This window comes from Uranotaenia lowii, chromosome 3 (genome assembly GCF_029784155.1).
Source record: "Uranotaenia lowii strain MFRU-FL chromosome 3, ASM2978415v1, whole genome shotgun sequence".
Classification (NCBI taxonomy): Eukaryota; Metazoa; Arthropoda; class Insecta; order Diptera; family Culicidae; genus Uranotaenia; species Uranotaenia lowii.
Window position 1 is genome coordinate 18,073,689 of NC_073693.1, and position 26,459 is coordinate 18,100,147.

At 32.9% G+C, this 26,459-nt stretch overlaps 2 protein-coding genes across 5 annotated transcripts in view; both read right to left on the reverse strand.

Annotated features, from left to right (window-relative positions):
- The window catches only part of LOC129751184 (myocyte-specific enhancer factor 2-like), a 227,748-nt gene extending 206,290 nt beyond the window's left edge, over positions 1 to 21,458 (reverse strand). For all 4 annotated transcript variants that reach the window (XM_055746545.1, XM_055746539.1, XM_055746541.1 and 1 more), the window contains exons 1-2: positions 20,924 to 21,458; positions 19,356 to 20,832 (exon numbers count right to left, since the gene is read on the reverse strand). The gene's annotated coding sequence lies outside the window, so the exon portion shown is untranslated. The remainder of the gene's footprint in view (positions 1 to 19,355; positions 20,833 to 20,923) is intronic.
- Positions 21,459 to 23,954: 2,496 nt separating this feature from the next.
- On the reverse strand, positions 23,955 to 26,199 carry LOC129755582 (methyltransferase-like protein 25B). The gene is made up of 4 exons (XM_055752145.1): positions 25,446 to 26,199; positions 24,911 to 25,374; positions 24,117 to 24,856; positions 23,955 to 24,056 (listed from the first exon to the last, which is right to left on the reverse strand). Exons 1-4 carry the CDS (start codon positions 25,548 to 25,550, stop codon positions 23,980 to 23,982), a joined length of 1,386 nt encoding a protein of 461 aa, XP_055608120.1. The 5' UTR covers positions 25,551 to 26,199; the 3' UTR covers positions 23,955 to 23,979.
- Between the last annotated feature and the right edge of the window lie 260 nt (positions 26,200 to 26,459).

Genomic DNA, 26,459 nt, shown 5'->3' on the forward strand with positions numbered 1-26,459 from the left:
TTTTGTCATTTTTGTCATTTTTGTCATTTTTGTCATTTTTGTCATTTTTGTCATTTTTGTCATTTTTGTCATTTTTGTCATTTTTGTCATTTTTGTCATTTTTGTCATTTTTGTCATTTTTGTCATTTTTGTCATTTTTGTCATTTTTGTCATTTTTGTCATTTTTGTCATTTTTGTCATTTTTGTCATTTTTGTCATTTTTGTCATTTTTGTCATTTTTGTCATTTTTGTCATTTTTGTCATTTTTGTCATTTTTGTCATTTTTGTCATTTTTGTCTTTTTTGTCTTTTTTGTCTTTTTTGTCTTTTTTGTCTTTTTTGTCTTTTTTGTCTTTTTTGTCTTTTTTGTCTTTTTTGTCTTTTTTGTCTTTTTTGTCTTTTTTGTCTTTTTTGTCTTTTTTGTCTTTTTTGTCTTTTTTGTCTTTTTTGTCTTTTTTGTCTTTTTTGTCTTTTTTGTCTTTTTTGTCTTTTTTGTCTTTTTTGTCTTTTTTGTCTTTTTTGTCTTTTTTGTCTTTTTTGTCTTTTTTGTCTTTTTTGTCTTTTTTGTCTTTTTTGTCTTTTTTGTCTTTTTTGTCTTTTTTGTCTTTTTTGTCTTTTTTGTCTTTTTTGTCTTTTTTGTCTTTTTTGTCTTTTTTGTCTTTTTTGTCTTTTTTGTCTTTTTTGTCTTTTTTGTCTTTTTTGTCTTTTTTGTCTTTTTTGTCTTTTTTGTCTTTTTTGTCTTTTTTGTCTTTTTTGTCTTTTTTGTCTTTTTTGTCTTTTTTGTCTTTTTTGTCTTTTTTGTCTTTTTTGTCTTTTTTGTCTTTTTTGTCTTTTTTGTCTTTTTTGTCTTTTTTGTCTTTTTTGTCTTTTTTGTCTTTTTTGTCTTTTTTGTCTTTTTTGTCTTTTTTGTCTTTTTTGTCTTTTTTGTCTTTTTTGTCTTTTTTGTCTTTTTTGTCTTTTTTGTCTTTTTTGTCTTTTTTGTCTTTTTTGTCTTTTTTGTCTTTTTTGTCTTTTTTGTCTTTTTTGTCTTTTTTGTCTTTTTTGTCTTTTTTGTCTTTTTTGTCTTTTTTGTCTTTTTTGTCTTTTTTGTCTTTTTTGTCTTTTTTGTCTTTTTTGTCTTTTTTGTCTTTTTTGTCTTTTTTGTCTTTTTTGTCTTTTTTGTCTTTTTTGTCTTTTTTGTCTTTTTTGTCTTTTTTGTCTTTTTTGTCTTTTTTGTCTTTTTTGTCTTTTTTGTCTTTTTTGTCTTTTTTGTCTTTTTTGTCTTTTTTGTCTTTTTTGTCTTTTTTGTCTTTTTTGTCTTTTTTGTCTTTTTTGTCTTTTTTGTCTTTTTTGTCTTTTTTGTCTTTTTTGTCTTTTTTGTCTTTTTTGTCTTTTTTGTCTTTTTTGTCTTTTTTGTCTTTTTTGTCTTTTTTGTCTTTTTTGTCTTTTTTGTCTTTTTTGTCTTTTTTGTCTTTTTTGTCTTTTTTGTCTTTTTTGTCTTTTTTGTCTTTTTTGTCTTTTTTGTCTTTTTTGTCTTTTTTGTCTTTTTTGTCTTTTTTGTCTTTTTTGTCTTTTTTGTCTTTTTTGTCTTTTTTGTCTTTTTTGTCTTTTTTGTCTTTTTTGTCTTTTTTGTCTTTTTTGTCTTTTTTGTCTTTTTTGTCTTTTTTGTCTTTTTTGTCTTTTTTGTCTTTTTTGTCTTTTTTGTCTTTTTTGTCTTTTTTGTCTTTTTTGTCTTTTTTGTCTTTTTTGTCTTTTTTGTCTTTTTTGTCTTTTTTGTCTTTTTTGTCTTTTTTGTCTTTTTTGTCTTTTTTGTCTTTTTTGTCTTTTTTGTCTTTTTTGTCTTTTTTGTCTTTTTTGTCTTTTTTGTCTTTTTTGTCTTTTTTGTCTTTTTTGTCTTTTTTGTCTTTTTTGTCTTTTTTGTCTTTTTTGTCTTTTTTGTCTTTTTTGTCTTTTTTGTCTTTTTTGTCTTTTTTGTCTTTTTTGTCTTTTTTGTCTTTTTTGTCTTTTTTGTCTTTTTTGTCTTTTTTGTCTTTTTTGTCTTTTTTGTCTTTTTTGTCTTTTTTGTCTTTTTTGTCTTTTTTGTCTTTTTTGTCTTTTTTGTCTTTTTTGTCTTTTTTGTCTTTTTTGTCTTTTTTGTCTTTTTTGTCTTTTTTGTCTTTTTTGTCTTTTTTGTCTTTTTTGTCTTTTTTGTCTTTTTTGTCTTTTTTGTCTTTTTTGTCTTTTTTGTCTTTTTTGTCTTTTTTGTCTTTTTTGTCTTTTTTGTCTTTTTTGTCTTTTTTGTCTTTTTTGTCTTTTTTGTCTTTTTTGTCTTTTTTGTCTTTTTTGTCTTTTTTGTCTTTTTTGTCTTTTTTGTCTTTTTTGTCTTTTTTGTCTTTTTTGTCTTTTTTGTCTTTTTTGTCTTTTTTGTCTTTTTTGTCTTTTTTGTCTTTTTTGTCTTTTTTGTCTTTTTTGTCTTTTTTGTCTTTTTTGTCTTTTTTGTCTTTTTTGTCTTTTTTGTCTTTTTTGTCTTTTTTGTCTTTTTTGTCTTTTTTGTCTTTTTTGTCTTTTTTGTCTTTTTTGTCTTTTTTGTCTTTTTTGTCTTTTTTGTCTTTTTTGTCTTTTTTGTCTTTTTTGTCTTTTTTGTCTTTTTTGTCTTTTTTGTCTTTTTTGTCTTTTTTGTCTTTTTTGTCTTTTTTGTCTTTTTTGTCTTTTTTGTCTTTTTTGTCTTTTTTGTCTTTTTTGTCTTTTTTGTCTTTTTTGTCTTTTTTGTCTTTTTTGTCTTTTTTGTCTTTTTTGTCTTTTTTGTCTTTTTTGTCTTTTTTGTCTTTTTTGTCTTTTTTGTCTTTTTTGTCTTTTTTGTCTTTTTTGTCTTTTTTGTCTTTTTTGTCTTTTTTGTCTTTTTTGTCTTTTTTGTCTTTTTTGTCTTTTTTGTCTTTTTTGTCTTTTTTGTCTTTTTTGTCTTTTTTGTCTTTTTTGTCTTTTTTGTCTTTTTTGTCTTTTTTGTCTTTTTTGTCTTTTTTGTCTTTTTTGTCTTTTTTGTCTTTTTTGTCTTTTTTGTCTTTTTTGTCTTTTTTGTCTTTTTTGTCTTTTTTGTCTTTTTTGTCTTTTTTGTCTTTTTTGTCTTTTTTGTCTTTTTTGTCTTTTTTGTCTTTTTTGTCTTTTTTGTCTTTTTTGTCTTTTTTGTCTTTTTTGTCTTTTTTGTCTTTTTTGTCTTTTTTGTCTTTTTTGTCTTTTTTGTCTTTTTTGTCTTTTTTGTCTTTTTTGTCTTTTTTGTCTTTTTTGTCTTTTTTGTCTTTTTTGTCTTTTTTGTCTTTTTTGTCTTTTTTGTCTTTTTTGTCTTTTTTGTCTTTTTTGTCTTTTTTGTCTTTTTTGTCTTTTTTGTCTTTTTTGTCTTTTTTGTCTTTTTTGTCTTTTTTGTCTTTTTTGTCTTTTTTGTCTTTTTTGTCTTTTTTGTCTTTTTTGTCTTTTTTGTCTTTTTTGTCTTTTTTGTCTTTTTTGTCTTTTTTGTCTTTTTTGTCTTTTTTGTCTTTTTTGTCTTTTTTGTCTTTTTTGTCTTTTTTGTCTTTTTTGTCTTTTTTGTCTTTTTTGTCTTTTTTGTCTTTTTTGTCTTTTTTGTCTTTTTTGTCTTTTTTGTCTTTTTTGTCTTTTTTGTCTTTTTTGTCTTTTTTGTCTTTTTTGTCTTTTTTGTCTTTTTTGTCTTTTTTGTCTTTTTTGTCTTTTTTGTCTTTTTTGTCTTTTTTGTCTTTTTTGTCTTTTTTGTCTTTTTTGTCTTTTTTGTCTTTTTTGTCTTTTTTGTCTTTTTTGTCTTTTTTGTCTTATTTGTCTTATTTGTCTTTTTTGTCTTTTTTGTCTTTTTTGTCTTTTTTGTCTTTTTTGTCTTTTTTGTCTTTTTTGTCTTTTTTGTCTTTTTTGTCTTTTTTGTCTTTTTTGTCTTTTTTGTCTTTTTTGTCTTTTTTGTCTTTTTTGTCTTTTTTGTCTTTTTTGTCTTTTTTGTCTTTTTTGTCTTTTTTGTCTTTTTTGTCTTTTTTGTCTTTTTTGTCTTTTTTGTCTTTTTTGTCTTTTTTGTCTTTTTTGTCTTTTTTGTCTTTTTTGTCTTTTTTGTCTTTTTTGTCTTTTTTGTCTTTTTTGTCTTTTTTGTCTTTTTTGTCTTTTTTGTCTTTTTTGTCTTTTTTGTCTTTTTTGTCTTTTTTGTCTTTTTTGTCTTTTTTGTCTTTTTTGTCTTTTTTGTCTTTTTTGTCTTTTTTGTCTTTTTTGTCTTTTTTGTCTTTTTTGTCTTTTTTGTCTTTTTTGTCTTTTTTGTCTTTTTTGTCTTTTTTGTCTTTTTTGTCTTTTTTGTCTTTTTTGTCTTTTTTGTCTTTTTTGTCTTTTTTGTCTTTTTTGTCTTTTTTGTCTTTTTTGTCTTTTTTGTCTTTTTTGTCTTTTTTGTCTTTTTTGTCTTTTTTGTCTTTTTTGTCTTTTTTGTCTTTTTTGTCTTTTTTGTCTTTTTTGTCTTTTTTGTCTTTTTTGTCATTTTTGTCTTTTTTGTCTTTTTTGTCTTTTTTGTCATTTTTGTCTTTTTTGTCATTTTTGTCTTTTTTGTCTTTTTTGTCTTTTTTGTCTTTTTTGTCTTTTTTGTCTTTTTTGTCTTTTTTGTCTTTTTTGTCTTTTTTGTCTTTTTTGTCTTTTTTGTCTTTTTTGTCTTTTTTGTCTTTTTTGTCTTTTTTGTCTTTTTTGTCTTTTTTGTCTTTTTTGTCTTTTTTGTCTTTTTTGTCTTTTTTGTCTTTTTTGTCTTTTTTGTCTTTTTTGTCTTTTTTGTCTTTTTTGTCTTTTTTGTCTTTTTTGTCTTTTTTGTCTTTTTGTCTTTTTTGTCTTTTTTGTCTTTTTTGTCTTTTTTGTCTTTTTTGTCTTTTTTGTCTTTTTTGTCTTTTTTGTCTTTTTTGTCTTTTTTGTCTTTTTTGTCTTTTTTGTCTTTTTTGTCTTTTTTGTCTTTTTTGTCTTTTTTGTCTTTTTTGTCTTTTTTGTCTTTTTTGTCTTTTTTGTCTTTTTTGTCTTTTTTGTCTTTTTTGTCTTTTTTGTCTTTTTTGTCTTTTTTGTCTTTTTTGTCTTTTTTGTCTTTTTTGTCTTTTTTGTCTTTTTTGTCTTTTTTGTCTTTTTTGTCTTTTTTGTCTTTTTTGTCTTTTTTGTCTTTTTTGTCTTTTTTGTCTTTTTTGTCTTTTTTGTCTTTTTTGTCTTTTTTGTCTTTTTTGTCTTTTTTGTCTTTTTTGTCTTTTTTGTCTTTTTTGTCTTTTTTGTCTTTTTTGTCTTTTTTGTCTTTTTTGTCTTTTTTGTCTTTTTTGTCTTTTTTGTCGTTTTTGTCTTTTTTGTCTTTTTTGTCATTTTTGTCATTTTTGTCATTTTTGTCATTTTTGTCATTTTTGTCATTTTTGTCATTTTTGTCATTTTTGTCATTTTTGTCATTTTTGTCATTTTTGTCATTTTTGTCATTTTTGTCATTTTTGTCATTTTTGTCATTTTTGTCATTTTTGTCATTTTTGTCATTTTTGTCATTTTTGTCATTTTTGTCATTTTTGTCATTTTTGTCATTTTTGTCATTTTTGTCATTTTTGTCATTTTTGTCATTTTTGTCATTTTTGTCATTTTTGTCATTTTTGTCAATTTTGTCATTTTTGTCATTTTGGTCATTTTGGTCATTTTGGTCATTTTTGTCATTTTTGTCATTTTTTTCATTTTTGTCATTTTTGTCATTTTTGTCATTTTTGTCATTTTTGTCATTTTTGTCATTTTTATCATTTTTGTCATTTTTGTCATTTTTGTCATTTTTGTCATTTTTGTCACTTTTGTCATTTTTGTCATTTTTGTCATTTTTGTCATTTTCTACATTTTTGTCATTTTTGTCATTTTTTCATTTTTGTTATATTGATCATTTTTATAAATTTTGTTAATTTTGTAATTTTATAAATTTTTGTCATTTTTTGTCATTTTTGTAATTTTGAAATTTTTGTCACTTTTGTAATTCATTCTATATTTGTAATTCTTTAAAGTCATAGGAATTTTTGTCATTTTCGTGATTTTTGTCATTTTTATCATTTTTGTCATTTTAGTCATATACATGTTATTTTTCTTTTTTGTTATTTTTGTCATTTTTGTAATTTTTGTCATTTATTGTCTTTTTTGTCATTTTCATCATTTTTGTCATTTTCGCCATTTCAGTGATATTTGTCAATTTTCTCAGTTTAGTCTTTTTATCATTTTTGTCATTTTTGTCTTTTTGTCATTTTTGTCATTTTTGTCATTATTGTCATTATTGTCATTTTTGTCATTTTTGTCATTTTTGTCATTTTTGTCATTTTTGTCATTTTTGTTATTTTTGTCATTTTTGTCATTTTTGTCATTTTTGTCCTTTTTGTCATTTTTGTCATTTTTTTCAGTTTTGTCGTTTTTGTCATTTTTGTCATTTTTGTCACTTTTGTGATTTTTGTCATTTTTTTCATTCTTGTCGTTTTTTGTCATTTTTGTATTTTGCGTAATTTTTATCATTTTTGTCATTTTTGTCATTTTTGTCATTTTATTTTTTTTTCTTTTTTTTTATTTTTGTAATTTTTATCATTTATTGTCTTTTTGTCATTTTCATCATTTTTGTCATTTTCGCCTTTAAGTGGTATTTGTCAATTTTCTCAGTTTTGTGTTTTTGTCATTTTGGTCATTTTTGTCATTTTTGTCCTTTTTGTAATTTTTTTAATTTTTTTCAGTTTTGTCCTTTTTGTCATTTTTTTTTGTAATTTTGTCATTTTTGTCATTCTTGTCGTTTTTTGTCATTTTTGTCATTTTTGTATTTTTCGTCATTTTTATCATTTTTGTTATTTATGTCATTTTTGTCTTTTTTGTCATTTTTCCATTTTTGTCATTTTAATCATTTTTGTAAATTTTGTAAATTTGATTAATTTTGTGATTTTTGTAATTTTTGTATTTTTTGTAATTTTTGTAATTTTTGGAATTTTTGTATTTTTTTTAAATTTTTGTAATTTTTGTCATTTTTGTCATTTTTGAATTTTTTGTCATTTTTGTCATTTTTGTAATTTTTGTAATTTTTGTAATTTTTGTCATTTTTGTCATTTTTGTCATTTTTGTCATTTTTGTCATTTTTGTCATTTTTGTCATTTTTGTCATTTTTGTCATTTTTGTCATTTTTGTCATTTTTGTCATTTTTGTCATTTTTGTCATTTTTGTTATTTTTGTCATTTTTGTCTTTTATGTCTTATTTGTCATTTTTGTAATTTTTGTAATTTTTGTCATTTTTGTCATATTTGTCATTTTTGTCATTTTTATCATTTTTATCATTTTTGTCATTTTTGTCATTTTTGTCATTTTTGTCATTTTTGTCATTTTTGTCATTTTTGTCATTTTTGTCATTTTTGTCATTTTTGTCATTTTTGTCATTTTTGTCATTTTTGTCATTTTTGTCATTTTTGTCATTTTTGTCATTTTTGTCATTTTTGTCATTTTTGTCATTTTTGTCATTTTTGTCATTTTTGTCATTTTTGTCATTTTTGTCATTTTTGTCATTTTTGTCATTTTGTCATTTTTGTCAGTTTGGTCATTTTGTCATTTTTTGTCATTTTTTGTCATTTGTGCCAGTTTTGTCATTTTTGTCATTTCTGTCATTTTTATCATTTGTCATTTATGTCATTCTTGTCATTTTTGTCATTTCTGTCATTTTTGTCATTTTGTTATTTTGTCATTTTGTCATTTTTGCTATTTTTGTTATTTTTGTCATTTTTGTCATTTTTGTCATTTTTGTCATTTTGATCATTTTTGTCAATTCTATCATTTCTGACATTTCTGACATTTATTTGAGCATTTAGTCGAAGTTACTGGCCATTAATCCAGAACTGCTGGCAAATCATCGATGCTGCATAAGCAGTTCAAGTAGAAAGAAGAAGAAGAAGACATTTATTTTATTTGTGCTCTTTGTATTTTTTGTCATTTCTATCATTTCTGACATTTATGCCATTTTGCTATTTTTGCAATTTTGTAATTTTTACCATTTTTATCATTTTTCCCATTTTTGTCATTCATTTTATTTTTGTAATTCTTTTAATTCATAGGCATTTTTGTGATTTTCGTCATTTTTGTCATTCTTGCCATTATTGCCATTCTTGTCATTTCTGTAATTTTTGTCAATTTTGTCATTTTTGTCATTTTCGTAATTTTTGTCATTTTTGTCATTCTGGTTTTTTTCTTTTTTTTTCATTTTTATAATTTTTGTCATTTTCATAATTTTTGACATTTTTTTGTCATTTTTTTTACTTATATCTTTTTTTATTTTTTATCTCATTTTTATTAACATCATTTCTCTTGTCATTCTTCTTATTTTATTTTATTTCCAAATTTTTTTTTGACAATTTTCATCTATTTGGTCGTTGTTGTCATTTTTAATTTTTTTTGTCTTTTTGAGAGACTATAAGATTTTTCCATTTCGTAATTGTCATTTTGGAAAACTATTTGTGATTTTTGCCTTTTTTGTTATTTTCAATCTCAAGAAGTACCCTCCTCGTTTCTGTTGCACTGGCCTCAAAACTTATTTATTCAAACGAAAAAAATCCTGCTGTTCCTCGCATTGTAGCTGTATTGGAACTCCGTTTCCATGTAGACATGGCCAGTGTCATCGCGACCATCTTCTAAGGTCAGCCGAACGGCCCAAGACCATCAGCAGATGATAGGTTGCAGAAGTAGGTAATTCAGGGATCCTCTCCCGGTTTTGGGTTGGGGGTGTTGGAGAAATGTAGAATTCGATATGGTGTTTTGGATCCAATCCGAGAGCAGAAGTGGGCTTCAAGAGCCAAAGAGAGAATATTGCTTGCTGCTCGCGGGTAATGTTATTGATTTTTTTCGGGGGGAGATACATAAAATATTTGCATACTTGTTGCTTCTTTCGGGGAGCGAAAGCGCAGTTTGAGGAAATTTGTGTTCGACTGGTTTCGCCAGTCCAGCAAATGTTGTTCCCGGTCTGGGCTGGATTTGAATGTTTTGGGACGAAAAAAATATCACAGATTCTTATCATCGACACGGGATGGATCTTCGTCTTCTGAACGTTGATTTGAGGGGTAGGGGCAAGTAAGGTTAGAGACTCGCTATCCAGTTCTGCTTCTGAGTTTAGCTGAGACTTGGAGGTACATATTATGAAATGATGACTTCGACAATGACCGGTTCCAATGTTCTCTGGCTGCTAGTATGGTATATAAGTTGTGTTTTGGTTGGATTAGGTTGATGGTTGTAGTTATACTTGAGTATATACGACACCCGTTTGGTGCCAGATCAGGACAGGGGCAACTTTCAAGGACGTTTCTTATGCTATTTATCTTGGGCTGACGTTTGGTTTTTTATGCATGGACCTGTCGTTGTGACACAAGCTTAAGATTGTCGGGTACTAAATTTTGAATGCTTTAAATTGTTTGCATTATGAAACCTTTATAAAACATACAACTGCACCAAACGTTTGAACTTCGATAACAAATTTCAAAATCTAAAAAGCAATAGTTTTCAATCAATGATGTTACGAAAAATGATCGGTATCGCAGGAGCGATGAAAAATTGTAACTAAATGAAATAATAATTAGCCTGAGGTGGTTCCTTGATGATGGTCAGGTACCGGAATGATCATCCAAAGAAAAAAATAATTCCTCAGTCATAATCGATGCTGAACCGCGAAAATTTCTGTGAAACTGTACCAATGGGCTTTGAGCCGAAAATCTTTAAACCCTGCCAACCGTGACCATCCCTCATTTGGCCTGAAAGCTGCCACTAGTCAGTTGTTATCCACTCGCGCCGAGACATAACCTCACTTCTACACTTCATTCAATCCAGCGGGCTCGGTCGGATTGATAAGCACCTTTACCGGAGGAGCCTCATGAATAATACCGGAGCCAGCAGAGAGCCAGAGTGAGAAGTAAGAAGTCAACCAAGTGAACAAGTTCGCAGTAAAAAGACAATCACTTTTTACTTTGCTTTTTTTTCTACAGTTGGGGCAGGTTTTTCGTTACTTGTGGAAGGACTAGAAGTTTCAGAAGAAGGGGAAAATCCAATCAGTCCGCACTAGTTTTTGTCAGCGACCTCTGGGAGGTCAACTTGTCTCTCCGGTGGTGTTTCGCTAGGGTCAGTTCGGTCCATGGCTTCCGGGGATGAACCCTTCAATAATCGACACTTTACAGCCATAACAGCCTCAGAAGCTACTGGAGTTGGTCCGGGGTTGAACTCTTCTAGGAGGTGAAAACTCACTCGGTGGTTATTATGCTTTTGCTTCTGTCTGGTTTGATTGCAATCATCTTTTATGGGACTGCATTCATAAGAAGGTCGGCGAGATAGTAGCAGCGGAAAAAAAATCTGAAAAATCAACAGTGGAACGACAGGTTTGCATACACACATTGATAGATCAGGTTGAAGTTTAGTAATTCGTTTTGTAGAATAATATTAATTGGAATCGATTTAACTAGTCACAACTTGCTTGTTGCAACCACAGTTTTGTGAATTTAATTAGTAACATTTCGTAACATTTAAGGTGCTGCGGGTGGACGGTTTATATTGGTTTCCTAATATGTTCAAAATTCATCTCGAACATTAAATAGGGATCGAATAAATAATAAATCGGATATTGCTAATGTCCAAAATGTGTACAAACGTGTACAATTTTGAAAAACACTTTATAAAAACATATATTATTGTTGTATAAACAAAAAAAAAACACGAAGGGAGCGAGTAAGATTCGAGTTCATCTCCTAACAAGGGCATCTCATCTTACCAGCTGGTTATTTTGCCACTGCTCTATCTGAGCCTGCAAGCCACTCAAATTCAATTTTTAATTTCCCGCATTTTTCACACGCATAGTCTCACACAATTCCCGATATTCAAAAAAATCCAGTCCTAAAAGCTCTATTTAAAGATTTTCTACCTTTTTTTTACATTTATTTAATGAGGGCATGTAACATAAGTTTTCCCCATTAAAGTAGATTTTTTACCTTCAAAGAGTGTTAAACCCAAAAATAATGGCGTATTTTCGATAATATCAATTAAAAACTTATTCAAAACAGCAGAAAATAAGTAAATTCAAATCACAAAGAAGGTAATTTTTAAATTATTTGTGCTACGGCAACCATCATGTATTTTATATATTTCAAAAAACCTCGTTTGAATGTATTTTATGAACTCTGTTAACCCCTTTGCTTTTGAACAAGGAGTGTGTTCTTCAATTGTGTACGAAGCCAAATGATGGGAAACTATGGGAAAATGAAAATTGCTTGTTTTTTTTTGTCTCCACGTGTTTTGCGTTTGAATGGTGGGGGACTACTTTGATTGTTAAGTGGATGAATGTGATTTTGAAAAAGAAGTTTGGAATACTTAGTACAGCGAATACTTAACAGAACGGAAAAAGAAGCACACACGGAAAAGCGTAGTGCGGGTAAATTTAGGGGACTAGGCTTGTTTTTCACATGTTGCAGCTACCAAAGTTCACAAGGTCGTATCAGAAGTGGATTCAAACTCGTTCAAACTTGTGTAAACGTAAGTGAAATATTGGTTCCCACGTATTCCAAGATTATCGGTACAAATGCAGATTGCTGTTGACATCGTTGAATGATCCGCTACAAGTGGAAACAGACTTCCTCTTCTACAATTGGTGAGTTCGTTCCATGATATTTCTTATTTATGATTACTGAACTGATGTTGAAATCCGGAAAATTGTACCTTGGAATTTTCAAGTGCCTAAGAAATTAGGAAATTCTTATAATTGATTTTTTAGGAGACGTGAGTTGATCCCGCATTTTGTGGAGAAGACAGGGGAGTTTTTTTTATTGCATCTTACTCTCAGCTAAAGAAGTACAATGTCGGAAACATGATCAGGTTTCATGTAGTTCATGTTGGCCAAATACTGTATAAGTCATGGATGTATGGCTACAATCACCAACTTTTAATTTTGTCTCGATGTTGAAACTTACACATTTATTGCGCAAAATCTTTCGAAAGAGTTCATTTCAAAAGATTTTGTGGTAGTATTAATTTTTTCTCTGTTCTTTCGATATTTATTTTCAAGAGCGAGTATCGGCGCTATATCCAAGGTCAATGACCAGAGATGATGGTGTACAAAAATCCGAAACATTTGGTTTGACTAAATAAAGATTCAGTACATGATTTGATACATTTACGAAGAACCAATTGATTCAATTTATACCGCAATGTTTTGGATTTCTGTGCAGAAAAACCTCATTTCCATCCAAAGAAGGACGAACTCACAAGGGTCACCTTCAAGAAGCACAGTAAAGTTTAGCAAATGTGCTTCCAACGTGAACTTTTTCAACACTTGATAAACATGGAAACGTATGGTACTGTTGTCCACGTTTCTTCCTCCCTGTGTACCAGTTGTCTCTGCGTCCAATACTGCACAGTGGGCCCGGCCGGGTTAAGATGAGTAGTAAATGTACTTTTACTGCTCACCGGGATGCTGACAAGATCTGGCTGTGTATGTATCATAAGCATAAGCATAAGCAAGCAGGAAACAAATTTCCCTCAATCATATATGCTATTTCAGTCTTGTACATGAGATTTAAATTCTGTTGTTCCAAAATTTTCTCATGGCCATAAGGCTAGGTTCGCGCTGGTCAAACCCAACCAAATATTCGTTAAAAAGTTCAATGAAAGACCAAAATGTTAAATTGTAACATAAGTTAGAGCAAGTTCACTGGTGTTGGGAAAAAGTGGTAGAAATTTTGAAAATTTTACCATGCAAAAATGTTTTCAAGATCTTTGGGCGTTGTATTTTTTACAGCACTGTTTTTATTCAGTCGTATGCGATAGAAATATTGCTATTTTTGCATCACAGCATGCGAAACTACAACACGTGTTGTTAAAAAACTTGAAGGCCACAGATCTTGAAAATATTTTCGCATGGCAAAATTTTCAAAATGTGCTAAAAGTGACAAAATTTCTACCACTTTTTCCCAACACCAGTGAACTTGCTCTTAGAAGATAAGCCCCAGAGCTCGTAGCTATGCTAAGCATTAATTGAAAGATCATTCATTTTTAGTACGTTCTTCTTTTTTTCTGAACCGTTTTTGAATTTAAATATTCAACAATTCAAGAAATCTCAGGTTTTATCAGGACTTGCCGAATATTTGAAATCAAATTGCCCGGATTTCGCTGAAAAACTCCGAATTATTATAATCTTTTATTTTTGAACCCAAAAAGAGTTTTTAGTGCAAGTTTCGTCAAAAAATCATGAACGATTCGATAAAAATACCGATTCAAGTTGTTTTTTCTCGATTTATGTTGGATAATTTCTAGATTTTGACCAAATCTGCCGGAGATTGTCCGGCTTTTGGATTGAAAATTTTAATAACAACTGCCTGGATTTTGTCATGTTTTTAGATGAAATAGCCTAAATTTGTTCGGCTCGAATACGTGCCGGAAAAATTCCGACAACCTTACCTAAAGTTAACTACGAATCTCTGACTTCACTTCATAAGCAGATATCGACCCATAATCGAAGTTCAATGACAAATATGATAAAATTAAAACATTAATTCAACAATAAATAACAAAAATTCGATAAATCTTTGTCAAAAATATTACAAATGTTATCAAAATAAGACTAAGTTATGACATATACCTATCTTACAAATATTAAGAAATCATCACAAAAAATTGACAATAAAATGACAAAACATGGCAAACTTATGGCAAATGTGGTTAAAAAATGACAACAATTGGAAAGATATCACATTTGTGATATTTCTATCACTTTGTCTTATTTTTACATAGGCTGACGACATTGTTGGATTTTTCTCCTTTTTATTTCAAATTTTCGGATGTTTAAATCATAATCTTGTCATATTTGTCAGATTTATAACATAAATTTGTCTGATTTTGTTTTGTCATATTATTGTTAAATGTTTACGACATTTGTCATATTTTTGCCAAAATTTTATCATATGGTCATATTTATCAAATTTTTGTACTTTTTTTTCGTCATAATTTAAGATACTTATCCATATTTGTCATGTTTTTTCAATTTATGGCCAACTTTTTGTCATATTTGTATCATAATTTTGTCAAATTGTTCGTCTCGCCAACCCGAACACTTCTTTCTCAACTTTCTCACCCTCACCATTCGTAAAAGACTTATTTTTTATCAAAATCTAGCGAGTCGATAAAGCTTTTTCACCATTCAACTAAACTTAATGATAATAGAATTTAGCCTTTTTCACTTACAGCAATATTTGCTTAAAACTGAAAATGAAAATTGGATAACCTCATGAACCTGCAAAGAACCTGAATGTATACTGATCACCGATGTTGCCGATTGGTGAATGAGTGTGCAGAGTGCTTTCGAGGTTCAGCTTTCTGTTCATTCTCGTATGAATCTAGTTAGAGTTGAACTAATTGCTATACTGCAATAAATTCTTCTGATAATTTCAAACTGACACTGATTTTTTGCAGCACTGGTGCCAACAACTTATCGTGGAGTCGCTATTCTGCATGCCATACCCAAGCTTTTAGAGAGCATTGTCTACGACCATATGTACCCATGTGGTTGGAAAGGAAAATATCCGACGTACAACGTGGTTTTTTGCGAAGACGATCGACCGTGACAAATCTTGCAGAGTTTGTCTCAAGAACTTAAAAATGGATAATGCAAGGACTACAGGTTGACGCCATATACACAGACATGTCGAAAGCATTTGATGTTATCGAAATCAACGTTTTCGAAAGATTAGAAAGATTAGAAAGATTAGAAAAAGTCCAAAAGAAATTCCTCAAATACGCACTGAGAAATCTAGGATGGCAAGAAACAATGCCGGATTACCGTGCCTTGTGCATGTTGGTTGGATTAGATTCCCTCGAAAATCGAAGAAAATCAATCGATGTATTGTTTCTGAAGGATTTAGCAAATGGAAGGTATTATTCGCCGTATATGCTTTCCCAGATATCGCCCAACGAAAGACGCAGCAGTTTGCGCAGCGTGAGACCATTTCTGCTTACAAATAGGATCCAGAATTACGCGCGAAACGAATCTATGTATAGAATGATGGCACTTTAAAACGCATATGCCGAAGAAATCAACTTGAGCATGTCCAGAGACCAGATTAAAAGTAGTGTTTGAAGATGTTTTACAACAAATTAAAATGAGAAGTCAGTGTTAGTTTAAGTTTTAATTCAGATAAAAGGATCCAAATAAAAAAAAAAAACCTCAAGCTGTGAAAATCCGTCACCAGTTACTATTTGTTTTCGCTTCCATACAATTTGTTTACATCGGGAAGCATGACCTGTAAACATTCACGACAGTATTTGTGAGGACACAAGCAGCACTGGATGCACTGGATTTTTTCAGAGGCTGCCACCGTCCGCACTCAGTTCACTACTGGTGAAAAACTGAGCGCACAAACGAACTCGAAATAGTGCACTACTGAACGAAAACGAATACTGCAAAAATTTACGTCTTCGCATCTAGCAGGGATGCCAGATACAATATTTGTCAGTAAAATACAGACATTTAACACGGTTCAAAATCAATGTTTCATATCAAACTAGCTGACCCGGTAAACTTCGTTTTACCTTTTACTTAATATGTCGTTAAAAAATGATTAACTTCATCTAAACGTTTTTAGCTTCTTCGTGCCCGTGAATCAATTTTCATGAAAATCGTTTCAAAATTATTTGAATTTTGTCCCATTTCTAGTTGATTTTGTATGGAAGCCCTCCTTCCATAAAAAGTGAGATTCTTGAGGCTATTATACAAACCATCTCTGACCCGAAAAACCCTCGGATACCAAATTTCACTTCATTCCGACCGACCGTTTATACATGAAGGTGTTTCAAAGCAAACGCCTCCATTTTTATATATATAAGAGATATGTATAATGTTTCAGAGCCTTATCGTATTAGAAATCTTGCATATGATTATTGGTATTTCAAGTTAAAATTTTCAACTATCATTCGTTGAACCATACTTTTCAGTACAAGCTCGTTTACAGTTCGCAAAAATTCTTCTCCAACAATGACTCAACAACGCTACACGACTAGGTTGTTTCTGCAGGCCAGAAAACCGCCAGGCAGTAGGCTATCGGACCGTAGACCATCAAGCAGTGGACCATTAATCCATAGACCCTCCATAGTCCCTCAGGCTGTTGACCTTCAGGCCAGAGTCTCTAAAGCCTTAGACCATAGACCGTAGACTGACAAGCTGTTCTCCGTCAGATCGTAGACCATCAAGCCATAGATCATCATACAGTAAACCAGTAGACGGTTAAATGTTTAGGTCGTTGACCCTTAGATCATAGACATTTCGGCCGTTGACCGTCAGGCCATAGTCCTCAAGGCAGTAGACCCTCATGCCGAAGGCTCTGCAGACCGTAGGGTGTAGACTATAAGGCAGTAGACCCCCAGGTCGTACCCCGTCATACAGTAGACTGTCAGGCAGCAAACCAAGGCAAGGAATTTTGTCGGTTGTTTTTTCGGCATTCTCGCTATCCGGATCATGATCTGATGTGCTTTCAATGGCTCCCGAAAGAAAAGAGACGTTCCCAAGCATTTGCAGGTGTAGCAAAGTGGCAATTAGTAGTGAAATTCAAAGCGCCAGTATATCGTACCAATGCTTTGCCTTGCTTGCTTATTGGAAAGCAGAATGCAAAGCGATGCCTTGTTAACAGAAGACCTTCAAGCCAAAGGAGCAGTAGACCGTCAGGCCGTAGATCATCAGGACATAGAGCATTAGTCCTTAGATATCGAACATCGCCGTACATCGACAGGCCGTTGTCCGTCAGCCCGTTGTTGGCTCTCAGGCTGTAGACCAACATGCCATAGACCGTCAGACCGTAAACCGTGAGTCTTCAGATCTTCAGATTGTAGAGCGTCAGGCCGTGAACCATCATGACTTCAACTGTCAAACTGTGGACCGTCAGGCCATAGACTCTCAGTCTGTAGACCTTCAAATAGTAGACCGTCAAGCCTTAGTCCTTCAGGCTATAGACCCTGAGGCCGTGAAACGATAGTTCGTAGATCGTCATGCCTTAGCTTAGACCCTCAGCTCGTAGATCGTCAGGCCATTGACCGACATGTCTTAGAACTTCATGCCATTAATCATCAAGCCGTATACCGTTGAGCCTCAGCCCGTATTTCGAGCGTCCTTAGCACAACGGTCTTTTGGACAAGAATCAGGCGGGTGGTTTTAAGATCCTGAGTTTTCAGGTCAAGTATCTTCAAACCGAGAGTTTTTTGGCCGAGGATAACTAAGGCTAAGTCTAGCTAGACTAAGGATCACTTAGCCATGGAACACTAAAGCGAAGTTCATTCAGCAATGAGGATCAGTTAACCGTAGTTCACTAGATCGAGGATCATCAGAACTGAAGATCAATTATCATATCTCGCGTAAGCTTTCGTGTGAAACAAAATGCAAACAAACAAATAAGAATTGATTTCAACAGAGCAACACCTCCCTGTGTCAGTGTAACTGGTCTGCTCGGAACCTTGAGCAGTACTGATTGCTTCTTCATCTGACCGTAAGTTGCGGCAAACCCGAAGCAATCGACCATGTGTCCGCTCGGCTAAAATCCCGAGTCGATGGCTGGTGGTGATAGAGAAACAAGAGAGATCAATAGTGGGAAAGATCACATGCTGCGGGATGTGCATGTAAATTACATGATGTTTCGATAGAAGGTCCAGCACTCCAACAGTTGATCGGTGGAGCTCGACATGTACGCTCGTGTCGGTCGATTCCATCACGTTCACCGTGGTTAAATTGGCTAACGCGCTGTTGTACTGAAGCGGAGATTGCGGGTTCGAGTCCAATCGGTGAGCCGTTGCATCTTTTACGAAAAATTCATGATATTTACGGCTTATGTTCTTTCTTTCTTTGATACCTCACTTTCGAAAATTACAAAGAATACCAAAACTGACATGAACTAGTCGCAACTTTTTTCCGCAACTTTAAAATATTTGTAGTCTGGACAACATATTCTATATGGAGAATCTCGGTATGTTCTTATTGGCATCTTTCTATCACGGACATCCAAATTATGGTAGGTTTCAGAAATTTGTTGGGCTCTTCTAGAGTGACTACCAATATTTTAAAGCGTATTCTGAAAGAGTTTGAACTTATTTACACTCGAAGCAGTAAATTTGAACGAGTTTCTAACATGGAAGCAGGAGGAATCAAAGAGACGCGAAACTTTTTTCCTTATTTTATGCATTTGAAACGAACTCAAACTGAAAAAAAATTGCTCAACAGACATTTTTTAATTTGATTTGGGAACGTCGATTGTAAATAAGTAGCTCGGATTTTGCTCTATAGGAGAGATAATCGTTGTTTGTAAGTAATTTTTGTTCCGAGAAAGCGAAGTCTGCAGTTTTCTAACTGGCATGATAATTGTATTTGAAGTTTTATATGCATTCAATTGTTTCATGCAAAAAGCTTATTTTTCGAAAACATTAGGCTTTGTAAAAAGTTTTAATTAGTTGTGAGTACTTAAAAAAAATAACGAGTGAGTAAACAGGAAGTAGGACTTGGATACTTTGCGACCAAAAAACTGTAATTTCTTCGTTTCTGATGCAAAATTCTAAAGGAAAGGTAAATTTAGATTCAATTATTGAGAAACGTGAGTCCAATCTTCTGGTTATTCTATTAGTTTTTGCAAAGAAGAGCAAAATCCACGTAGTTTGTTTTTTAAAAGACATAAACCGTCTTTGCCGATTTAGGCTTTACAGACCTAATAAACGACATGGACAATTTAAGATTAACATTTAACACCCAGTACCGAGATGGGAATCGAACCCATGCGATCAGTGGACCAGTGATTACCGTGTTAACACATTGACCATTCGACCACCAAGACGTACATGATTTATCAAAACATTTCAAGACTCTAAAATTCTTCGAGTTATAAAGATTATCTTTGTACGATTTCAGTCGACAGTGTTGCTAGATTATTTCATGAAAGTAGACGACACTGCTTGGGACGTTATAACTTTTTCTCTCTATTCCGATGGCTTCTTCAACAAAGTTGTAGAGAAATTTTTTATAACGAGTTATACTTTATAACACTTCTAAGCAATAGGATGAGGTTAACGCGAAAAACGAGATATTTCGTATTTGGTCCATGTGTTGTGTTAAGAACGGGAAGCAACAATCTCATACACGCCAAAAATGTTACACAATCAATAAACAAACAAATCACCATTGATCTGACCAGGCCAGAAGAAAAATGCATCACCCAATCAGCATGTACGTTTGTCTATATTCATATATAAGTTTACTGACTGACCGATGCGATCAATCAACATGCAGTGTGAAAGATAGTTGCAATTCGTGTTACGATTCCCACTATATAATTTACCAGAAGGGGAATTCTTTGAACCGTTTAAATAAAATAAGAAGGTAGTCTTAAACAGAAAACTCACCTTAGAGGATCACGTCGACGTTTCTTAGCTCTCCCGCAATGTTGCTGAGTACGACGTTCGACGACGCATGTATTCAATTTAGAAGCCCGTTGGTGTAGCGAAACCAATCTTCTTATATCATCATTAGTATAGTACCGTCATTCTTCTCTTCGTCATCATCATCAGTGTTATCAGTATAGTGACAAGAAGACAAACACTACCACCGCCCACCGAAAAACGCCGAGTGAAGTAGCAGGCAGGCAAAACAACTTTTTAACACATTATTATCGCGGTGGCATGGTGGAAGGAGCCGATTCCGATTCTTGCATACTTACTTCGGGGGGATCAACAGAACCAACTACTTACTAGTCACATACAAACGTACGCACACACACTCATTTAGCACGAGATTTCTTCTGATTTCTTCTTTGCCCGCACGTCTCGTGTCGAGTTGTCGTTTTCTGGTTCTGATTCTGTGTTATGTTGGATACCCCCTTTAGGGTATTAACTCTTAAGCTGAGAAACCTACTATTCAGAGTGTGTTGTTGCACTTTTCTTCTTCAGAAACGCGCGAGGATCATTCCTTGATGTTGATCGCCGAGACCCAGGCTTGAGTTGATGCCTGGATGGTGATGAACAGATTTCTTGAACGCGAGGTCGCGCCTATAACACGGGTGACACCCGGATCGTGTGTACTACTGCTTGCTATTAACACAGGAGAACTGGTTAGTCTTTTCTCTTCGCAAAAGTCTTTCTTACGAGCTGCTGGCTGTTGGTCTGGTTTAGCTGACTGTTGTCTCGATTTTCTGCTGTTCGGCGTGGCCCGTTGAATATTATCACTTTTACACTCTACTGATTCTGCTATCAATTTTTGCTCGCGTTTTCGCTAATTTTTTTTCCTTCTGTGCTTCGTTTTGCTTGCTTACTTTTCGCACAATCAATAAAAACAACTACAACAGCTTGTGCGCTAGTAATAATAGTAATAACAATAATGATACCCGCTAGTAGACATCACTGTCGTTTTTCTCCTTTCAGTTCAGTTTTTTGGAGACCTCTCGCAAGTCTCGGTCCCCAATTTAAGCGCGATGAAACGGACCTCAGCTTACAAACACACTTCTTTTTCGGGTGCTGTTCCTTTCTCGCGTAATTCGAGTGTCCGGACAACTACTTCCTTGAATGATACGCGAGACAACAATCTTATTGGTTTTTTTGCCTCTGTCTGTTGATGTTATTCTTCTTCTCTACGCTTCGCTTCTTCGGTTTTTTTCCTCTGTCGATCGCGACACGCAGCAGGTTTATTCCAGTGGAGGTCTGGGTCCAAAAGCAGATTCTCTTGAGACCTCCCGCTGGCCGCTTCCTTATGCCGATGCGTTTCGTCCAATAAAATGACCGAATGTGTTCACGTGTCGGCACCCCCACACTTGTTCTGCTAAGCCAGTGACGTCGCCCGAGACCAAGGCAAGTTTCGGGAATCGGAATCCGAATGTTCTCGATGAACCTGAAAAAAGTAGCAGACAGTGATAAGATTTATTGCTGTTAATTCCCGCCGTTAATCTCTTAACTGGGGACAAATCAAGGACGGTTCTCACCAACTCTAGGACTCCCGAACCCCGGATGATGACGATCGAGTTCTGTGGACCGAAACTGGCCAACCCACTTGACTAGACGGACGAACCTACACCAATCCGCTCAGAGAAAGGTTCACTTGACAACACACGCAGCAATTGATCCTCGCCAGCAAAAACAGAGAAACAGAGAGAACCTGGGCACTGTAGAATTTCACGGAACAAATCCGATCCGTTTGTGGTGGAATTTTCGGGTTTCCCACAATCTGACGTTTCGATATTTCCGTCGAACTTCTACTCACTGTTGCTGCTGTTAATTCTTTAATCACAAAAACTTTTTCCACTTACCGCCGCACACTCTCGGACCAGACGACGACGAAGACGATTGTTGTTGGGTCGGGAGCCAACTTTTGCGAACCGCGTTCCGTGTCAGATATTGGCGAGAGAATGCCAAAAAATCCTGCGATTTCAGCCGCCGCGAAACCACCACTATCAACCAACACAAGAAGCTAACTTTTTATTTTCATTCCCCGCGAGTTTTCAAACGTGGTGGTTTTGTTTCGATCCCGTACGTACAAATGTAGGTAATACGCAAAATACCAGCACTTCCACCAAGTTCCAATCCAAGATAGGTAGAGAAGAAGGTAAAACATTGCGCTTAACCTCAATCGACAGAACTGTGTAAAATCAGGGTCAAAAATAGTTATGCACTCAGGCAAATTTCTATTATTATTTTCATAAGCTGCTTCTTATGAACCGCTTTTTAGAGTGTAAAATTATGTTTCATAAGAGTCTTATGAAATTCTTTTAAATTTCATACGAAGTTGTTATGAAAAATAGAAGAAACCGCATTGTGAAAAAAATAATGAACACATTCAACACAGTCATACTTTATCGTCGTCAGAAGCACTCATCAGTTTAAAATTTACTACTTTCCTTCAACACTCCAATGTGATTTTGATCTTCCAAAATGGTAAGTTTTAGTTGAAATTTATTTTTTGTTGAAAATATTTGTCTTAATAGGTACATTTCATGTTTATTTACTTTTCAGATTGGTTAGTATGGCAAAAGGCGAAGTCAAAGGTCCGAGGCGCAATAAAACTTTTGATAGAACCAGATGTTGAAAGGCAGCTGATTATCACGATGATGTTATTTCATACGAACAAGGCAGAAAATAAATTTAAATGAAAAAAAACTTGATTTATTTTAATTTTATGCGACACATCCTTTTCCCATAATAATATCTTATGAAACGCAACAACCCCTCATTGGCACCAGTGTTCATCCCTCGAGTTCATTCGATCATAAGACAATCTTATGAATTTCATTATTTTTTCTTATGGCGCCACTTTATAAGAGAATCTTATGGCATACATAATAGGATTTTTCTGAGTGTGGAATTTCGAACGATATGTATGGGATTTGAAACAAAATTACAATTTATGGAAAATTGCGAGGTCTTATTGTTCAAATAAGTAAACAGTCGCATTCTTTAAAATAACATGAGTTGAAACTAGTAAAAATTATGTTCTAATGCTTTCTATATTCTGACTACGAGACAGTTTTTTTTTTGGAAATTTAGTAGTATTTCTGCAAAACATTCGAATTCCGGAAAGCATTTTTGCAAATATAGTTGTAAAGATATGCTTAAAAACGACTTGTTGCAACTTGTAATGAATGCTACTTTATTTTAGGTCCAACAAAATTTAAAAACAATCAGTTATTAGGAATTTAGCAAAAAGCAATTTTTTTAAACTCAATAAAAAATCCACGTAAAAATTATGTTCTTCAACCGCATAAGCGCTTAATGAATTGTAAATACATTGGTTAACATTTTTATATTTTTTGCAGAATTTTAAAATTAGTAGTTTTTCTAGAAAACCAATAGTTTAAAAAAACTCCATACATTTTTGGAGAATTTCTATAACTATTTTTTGGTTGGCCTACTAATACATATGCAAGCAACGGAGTAACATACCTAAAGAATCTAGCTATCCTGGTTCCAATCGAGCAAGTTACAGTTCACTTCACAGCACACCACAAATGATATACGAATACGCGACCCGAGCGAGTGATTTGATGACGTTTATGTTTCAGTTTTATGCAAATTTGCATGCTTTCGGGGAGCGATGAGTGACTGAGCACATGTTGCTCTCTCACGCGTGACGCCGCGTGTGGAAGAGAATTTATGTTGCGTAAACGAGGGGTGCTTTAAAGTTTTTAAAAATTTAACAGTGGCTGTCGAAACAATTCGAACCTTTTAAATTTTACAAAGTTGAAACCAGATTTTAAAAATTCTTATTCAAATTTTAGATTTGATTTCACAATCAAATTAAGATTTAAGATTTTTTCTTTAATTTTTTTAAAAGACTAAAACTGAAATTTTCAGCACCAGATATCAGATTTAGATTTCAGATTTAGGATTCAAATTCAGATTTAAAATTTAGACTTCAGATTTCAGATTCAGATTTCTTATTCAGATACAGATTTCACGAGGAATAATGGTTTAAATTCCTATAAAAAAGAAAAAAAAATACAGATTTCGTAATCAGATTTCAGATACAGATTCATTTTTCAGATTCCAATTTCAGTAACAGATCCAGATTCCACATTTTGATTTCAGAACCAGATATCAAATTCAGATTTCAATTTCAGACTTCAAATTCAGATTTCTTATTCAGATGGCATAATTCTGATTCAGATGGTTGAGATATAAAATTCCGGTTTTAATTTCAGGTTCAGATTGAAGATTCAGATCCGAATTTCAAATTCAGATTTTAAGTTTTTTTTCAGGTTCAGATTTCAGACGTTAAATTTCGTTTTAATTTTTAAGATTTGAGATTATTTTATTCGATTTCTGATTTGGATTATCTGTTTCAAGTTAAACTTTTTTCTAAGATTTTGATTGTAAAAACAAAATCTTGATCTTGGCTCCGTTAAACTAAAGGTCCGAGCAGTTCCAAATAAACGAGATTTTAAAAAAAAAAAGTTAAGCTTTTCATCTAAACGGGCAAATTTCTCTACATACAAATAGTCTTTGAACACAAAAAAGGAGTACAATATATTCGATAGTATAAAGCTTATTTACAACCCGTCACGGCATGATTCCGCGGTGAAAAAACGGGATCAAAAACCACTTTAATATCCGCGTGAATTCCTAAAAAAAAAGAAAAATGAATTAAACCACGGACGTTGAAAAATATTTAAATGTCGTTACCTTGCTCGAGTAGATACAGCCATCGATCGTACAGTATCACCGATTCGATCAGTGGGGCAAACATCAAGCGAAGGGTGTAGAATTTCACCACCCGTTCCCAGTGACGTAGATCGCTCAGAACCACCTGCGAATTCAACTCCTCGACGGGTAGCTCAAACCCAAGACCACTGGTTGCTCGATCACAATATTGCTGGAAGCTCAAATTGGTAACTTTGGTGCTCCTAAGGCCGGAATGTTTCAAATGAGGGTAAAGTTTAACGATGACTCGCTCGGCGGCCGCCCGAAAGGCGTGAACTTTCAGTTCTTGGAAGTCATCGGCGTCCAATTTACTTCGATACTGTTCGATTGCATGACAAGCGATTTCTCTGGCCTCATAACTCAGATGCAGATTCGATTGTCTGCTAAAGGAACTCAACGGAAAACCGTAGTTCTGCCGTTTGTCTTTTTCTGTGGTCAGTTTCATGTAACAGCAGCAAACTAGTTTTATAAATTTAGCTTCCGGGCAGGACAAAAACAATTTGGTCAATGAAACGGCAAGGTCTCCGCAAGGGTGTAACCCAATCAGACCGAAACTAAACTGAGCATCTTTCTCCACGTTGAAACTATCCTTAATCATGGCGACGAATTGGCCAGGATCAATCTCTTCAAGGTTTACTTTCCTGGTAAGGTGAATTGGGTGATGTGATGGTTCTACCTTGAATTGTTTTTTCATTTTCGAAGCTAGCTCTTCGTCTTTTTGTCTAGAAAAAAAAACATTAGGTTTAAATTTTAAAAAGAAAATGTACAAATTTTACCGCGCAGTTTCAACAAGCTTCTCGTCCTGCTCAATACAGCACACCTCGAAATCAAATCCATAAGCCAAAGCACGTGCCAGGTTCCCTTGACCGGATCCGATATCGACAAGATAACGCACCTCAGTGCTGGTTCCTGTTTTCCAACATTGCTCACTGAACTGTTCGATTTCGTGACGCTTCTTCAGTTTAACCGATTTATTGAAAAGGTTTCGATTGACTCTAAAATTGGTCAATTTCAAATTGTCCTCCGAATCTTCGGCTACGTTTGGAGCAGCAAGTTTCCTCGAAAGGCATAGCTTTTGAAAAAGTACCCGTACGGCCAACATAGACAGGGGCCACAGGGTTTCACACCTACTGTCCGGATCATCGCTTAGCAGATCTTTCAGCCTCCTAACGTCTAAGTTTTCCAAGCAAGATTGCCAACTAGGTGGAAGCAGATCCCAGTGGTCGTCGACATAGAAGTCCTGTTTTGTAAAATTTAAAATGTCCATAATTTACTCCCCAACTTCATGTAAATAACAAATTTCATATTTACCAAAACGTAGGAATCAATCAGCCGGTGGTATTCATCAATCACTTTAATAGAATCACTAATTTTGCACTTTAAAGAAGCTATTAAAACTTCCGATTTTTCGCTCATTATGTCAATAGTACGCGGCTATAATGAGCCGTTGAAAAAAGGGATGTAAACAATCAGCTGATTTTTGGTAAACAAACCCCATGCCATGCTGTACTTATTAGTGTGGCTTGGATTTGTAATTTTATTTTATGCTGCGACGCGAGATTCATACTCAAATTCTGAGATCATTTCATAAACTCGTTAGTTTTATCATTTTTTTTATATATTTAATACATGTCATCATTTATATTTTTTATTTTTATTTTTCCGTTCTCCCCCCAAGTTTAGAATTTTTTGAAATTTCGACATTCTTGACATGATTTATGCGGGATGTCTTTCTGTCTTTTCTGTGTTTATTGTCTTTTTTGTCTTCCCGCATAATTAAAAACAGTTGGGGATATAGTACTAACTATTAACTTAATATATTGGTAGCAGTACCAGTATGAAATATCTTCCAAGTATCATTTCATTATACATGTTCAAAATTTTATTACCTCAATAAATTATGACAGGATCGTATCAGTGACAGTGACAATATGATATATGATTTAGTAAGTATAGTATAATAAGAGAATAAAAATTTGCAACCTTTGAATATTGTCTCTGGACCTTATCCAGGACTCTAACAGTGTACGACAAAGTTTCCTTATATTTTCTTAGCATTAGACATTAAATTAAAAAAAAACATGAATTGAACGATATTGTTGTAATCTTTATGAATCATAACATAAATAATCATTAATTATCGGCATCACCAACATCATAACAGAATGCATTGATTTTGTGAGCCGATATCGTCTGACATAAAATGAACCCTCACCATAACAGTTATTTCAAAGTGTAGTTGTGAACACCAGCATACCTGCAACAAATACTGTGACAACATTGTATGAGTTAGACAAGTCGCTATCATTTCACCTCTTGCGGATA

Bases quoted from the DNA above. Each gene is read 5' to 3' on its own strand.
- LOC129755582 (XM_055752145.1), bottom strand. From the start codon at position 25,550: ATGAGCGAAAAATCGGAAGTTTTAATAGCTTCTTTAAAGTGCAAAATT. The intron at 25,375-25,445 runs GTAAATATGAAA...TTTACAAAACAG, and splicing joins TGATTGATTCCTACGTTTTG to GACTTCTATGTCGACGACCA. The intron at 24,857-24,910 runs GTAAAATTTGTA...TTTTTTTTCTAG, and splicing joins AAGCTTGTTGAAACTGCGCG to ACAAAAAGACGAAGAGCTAG.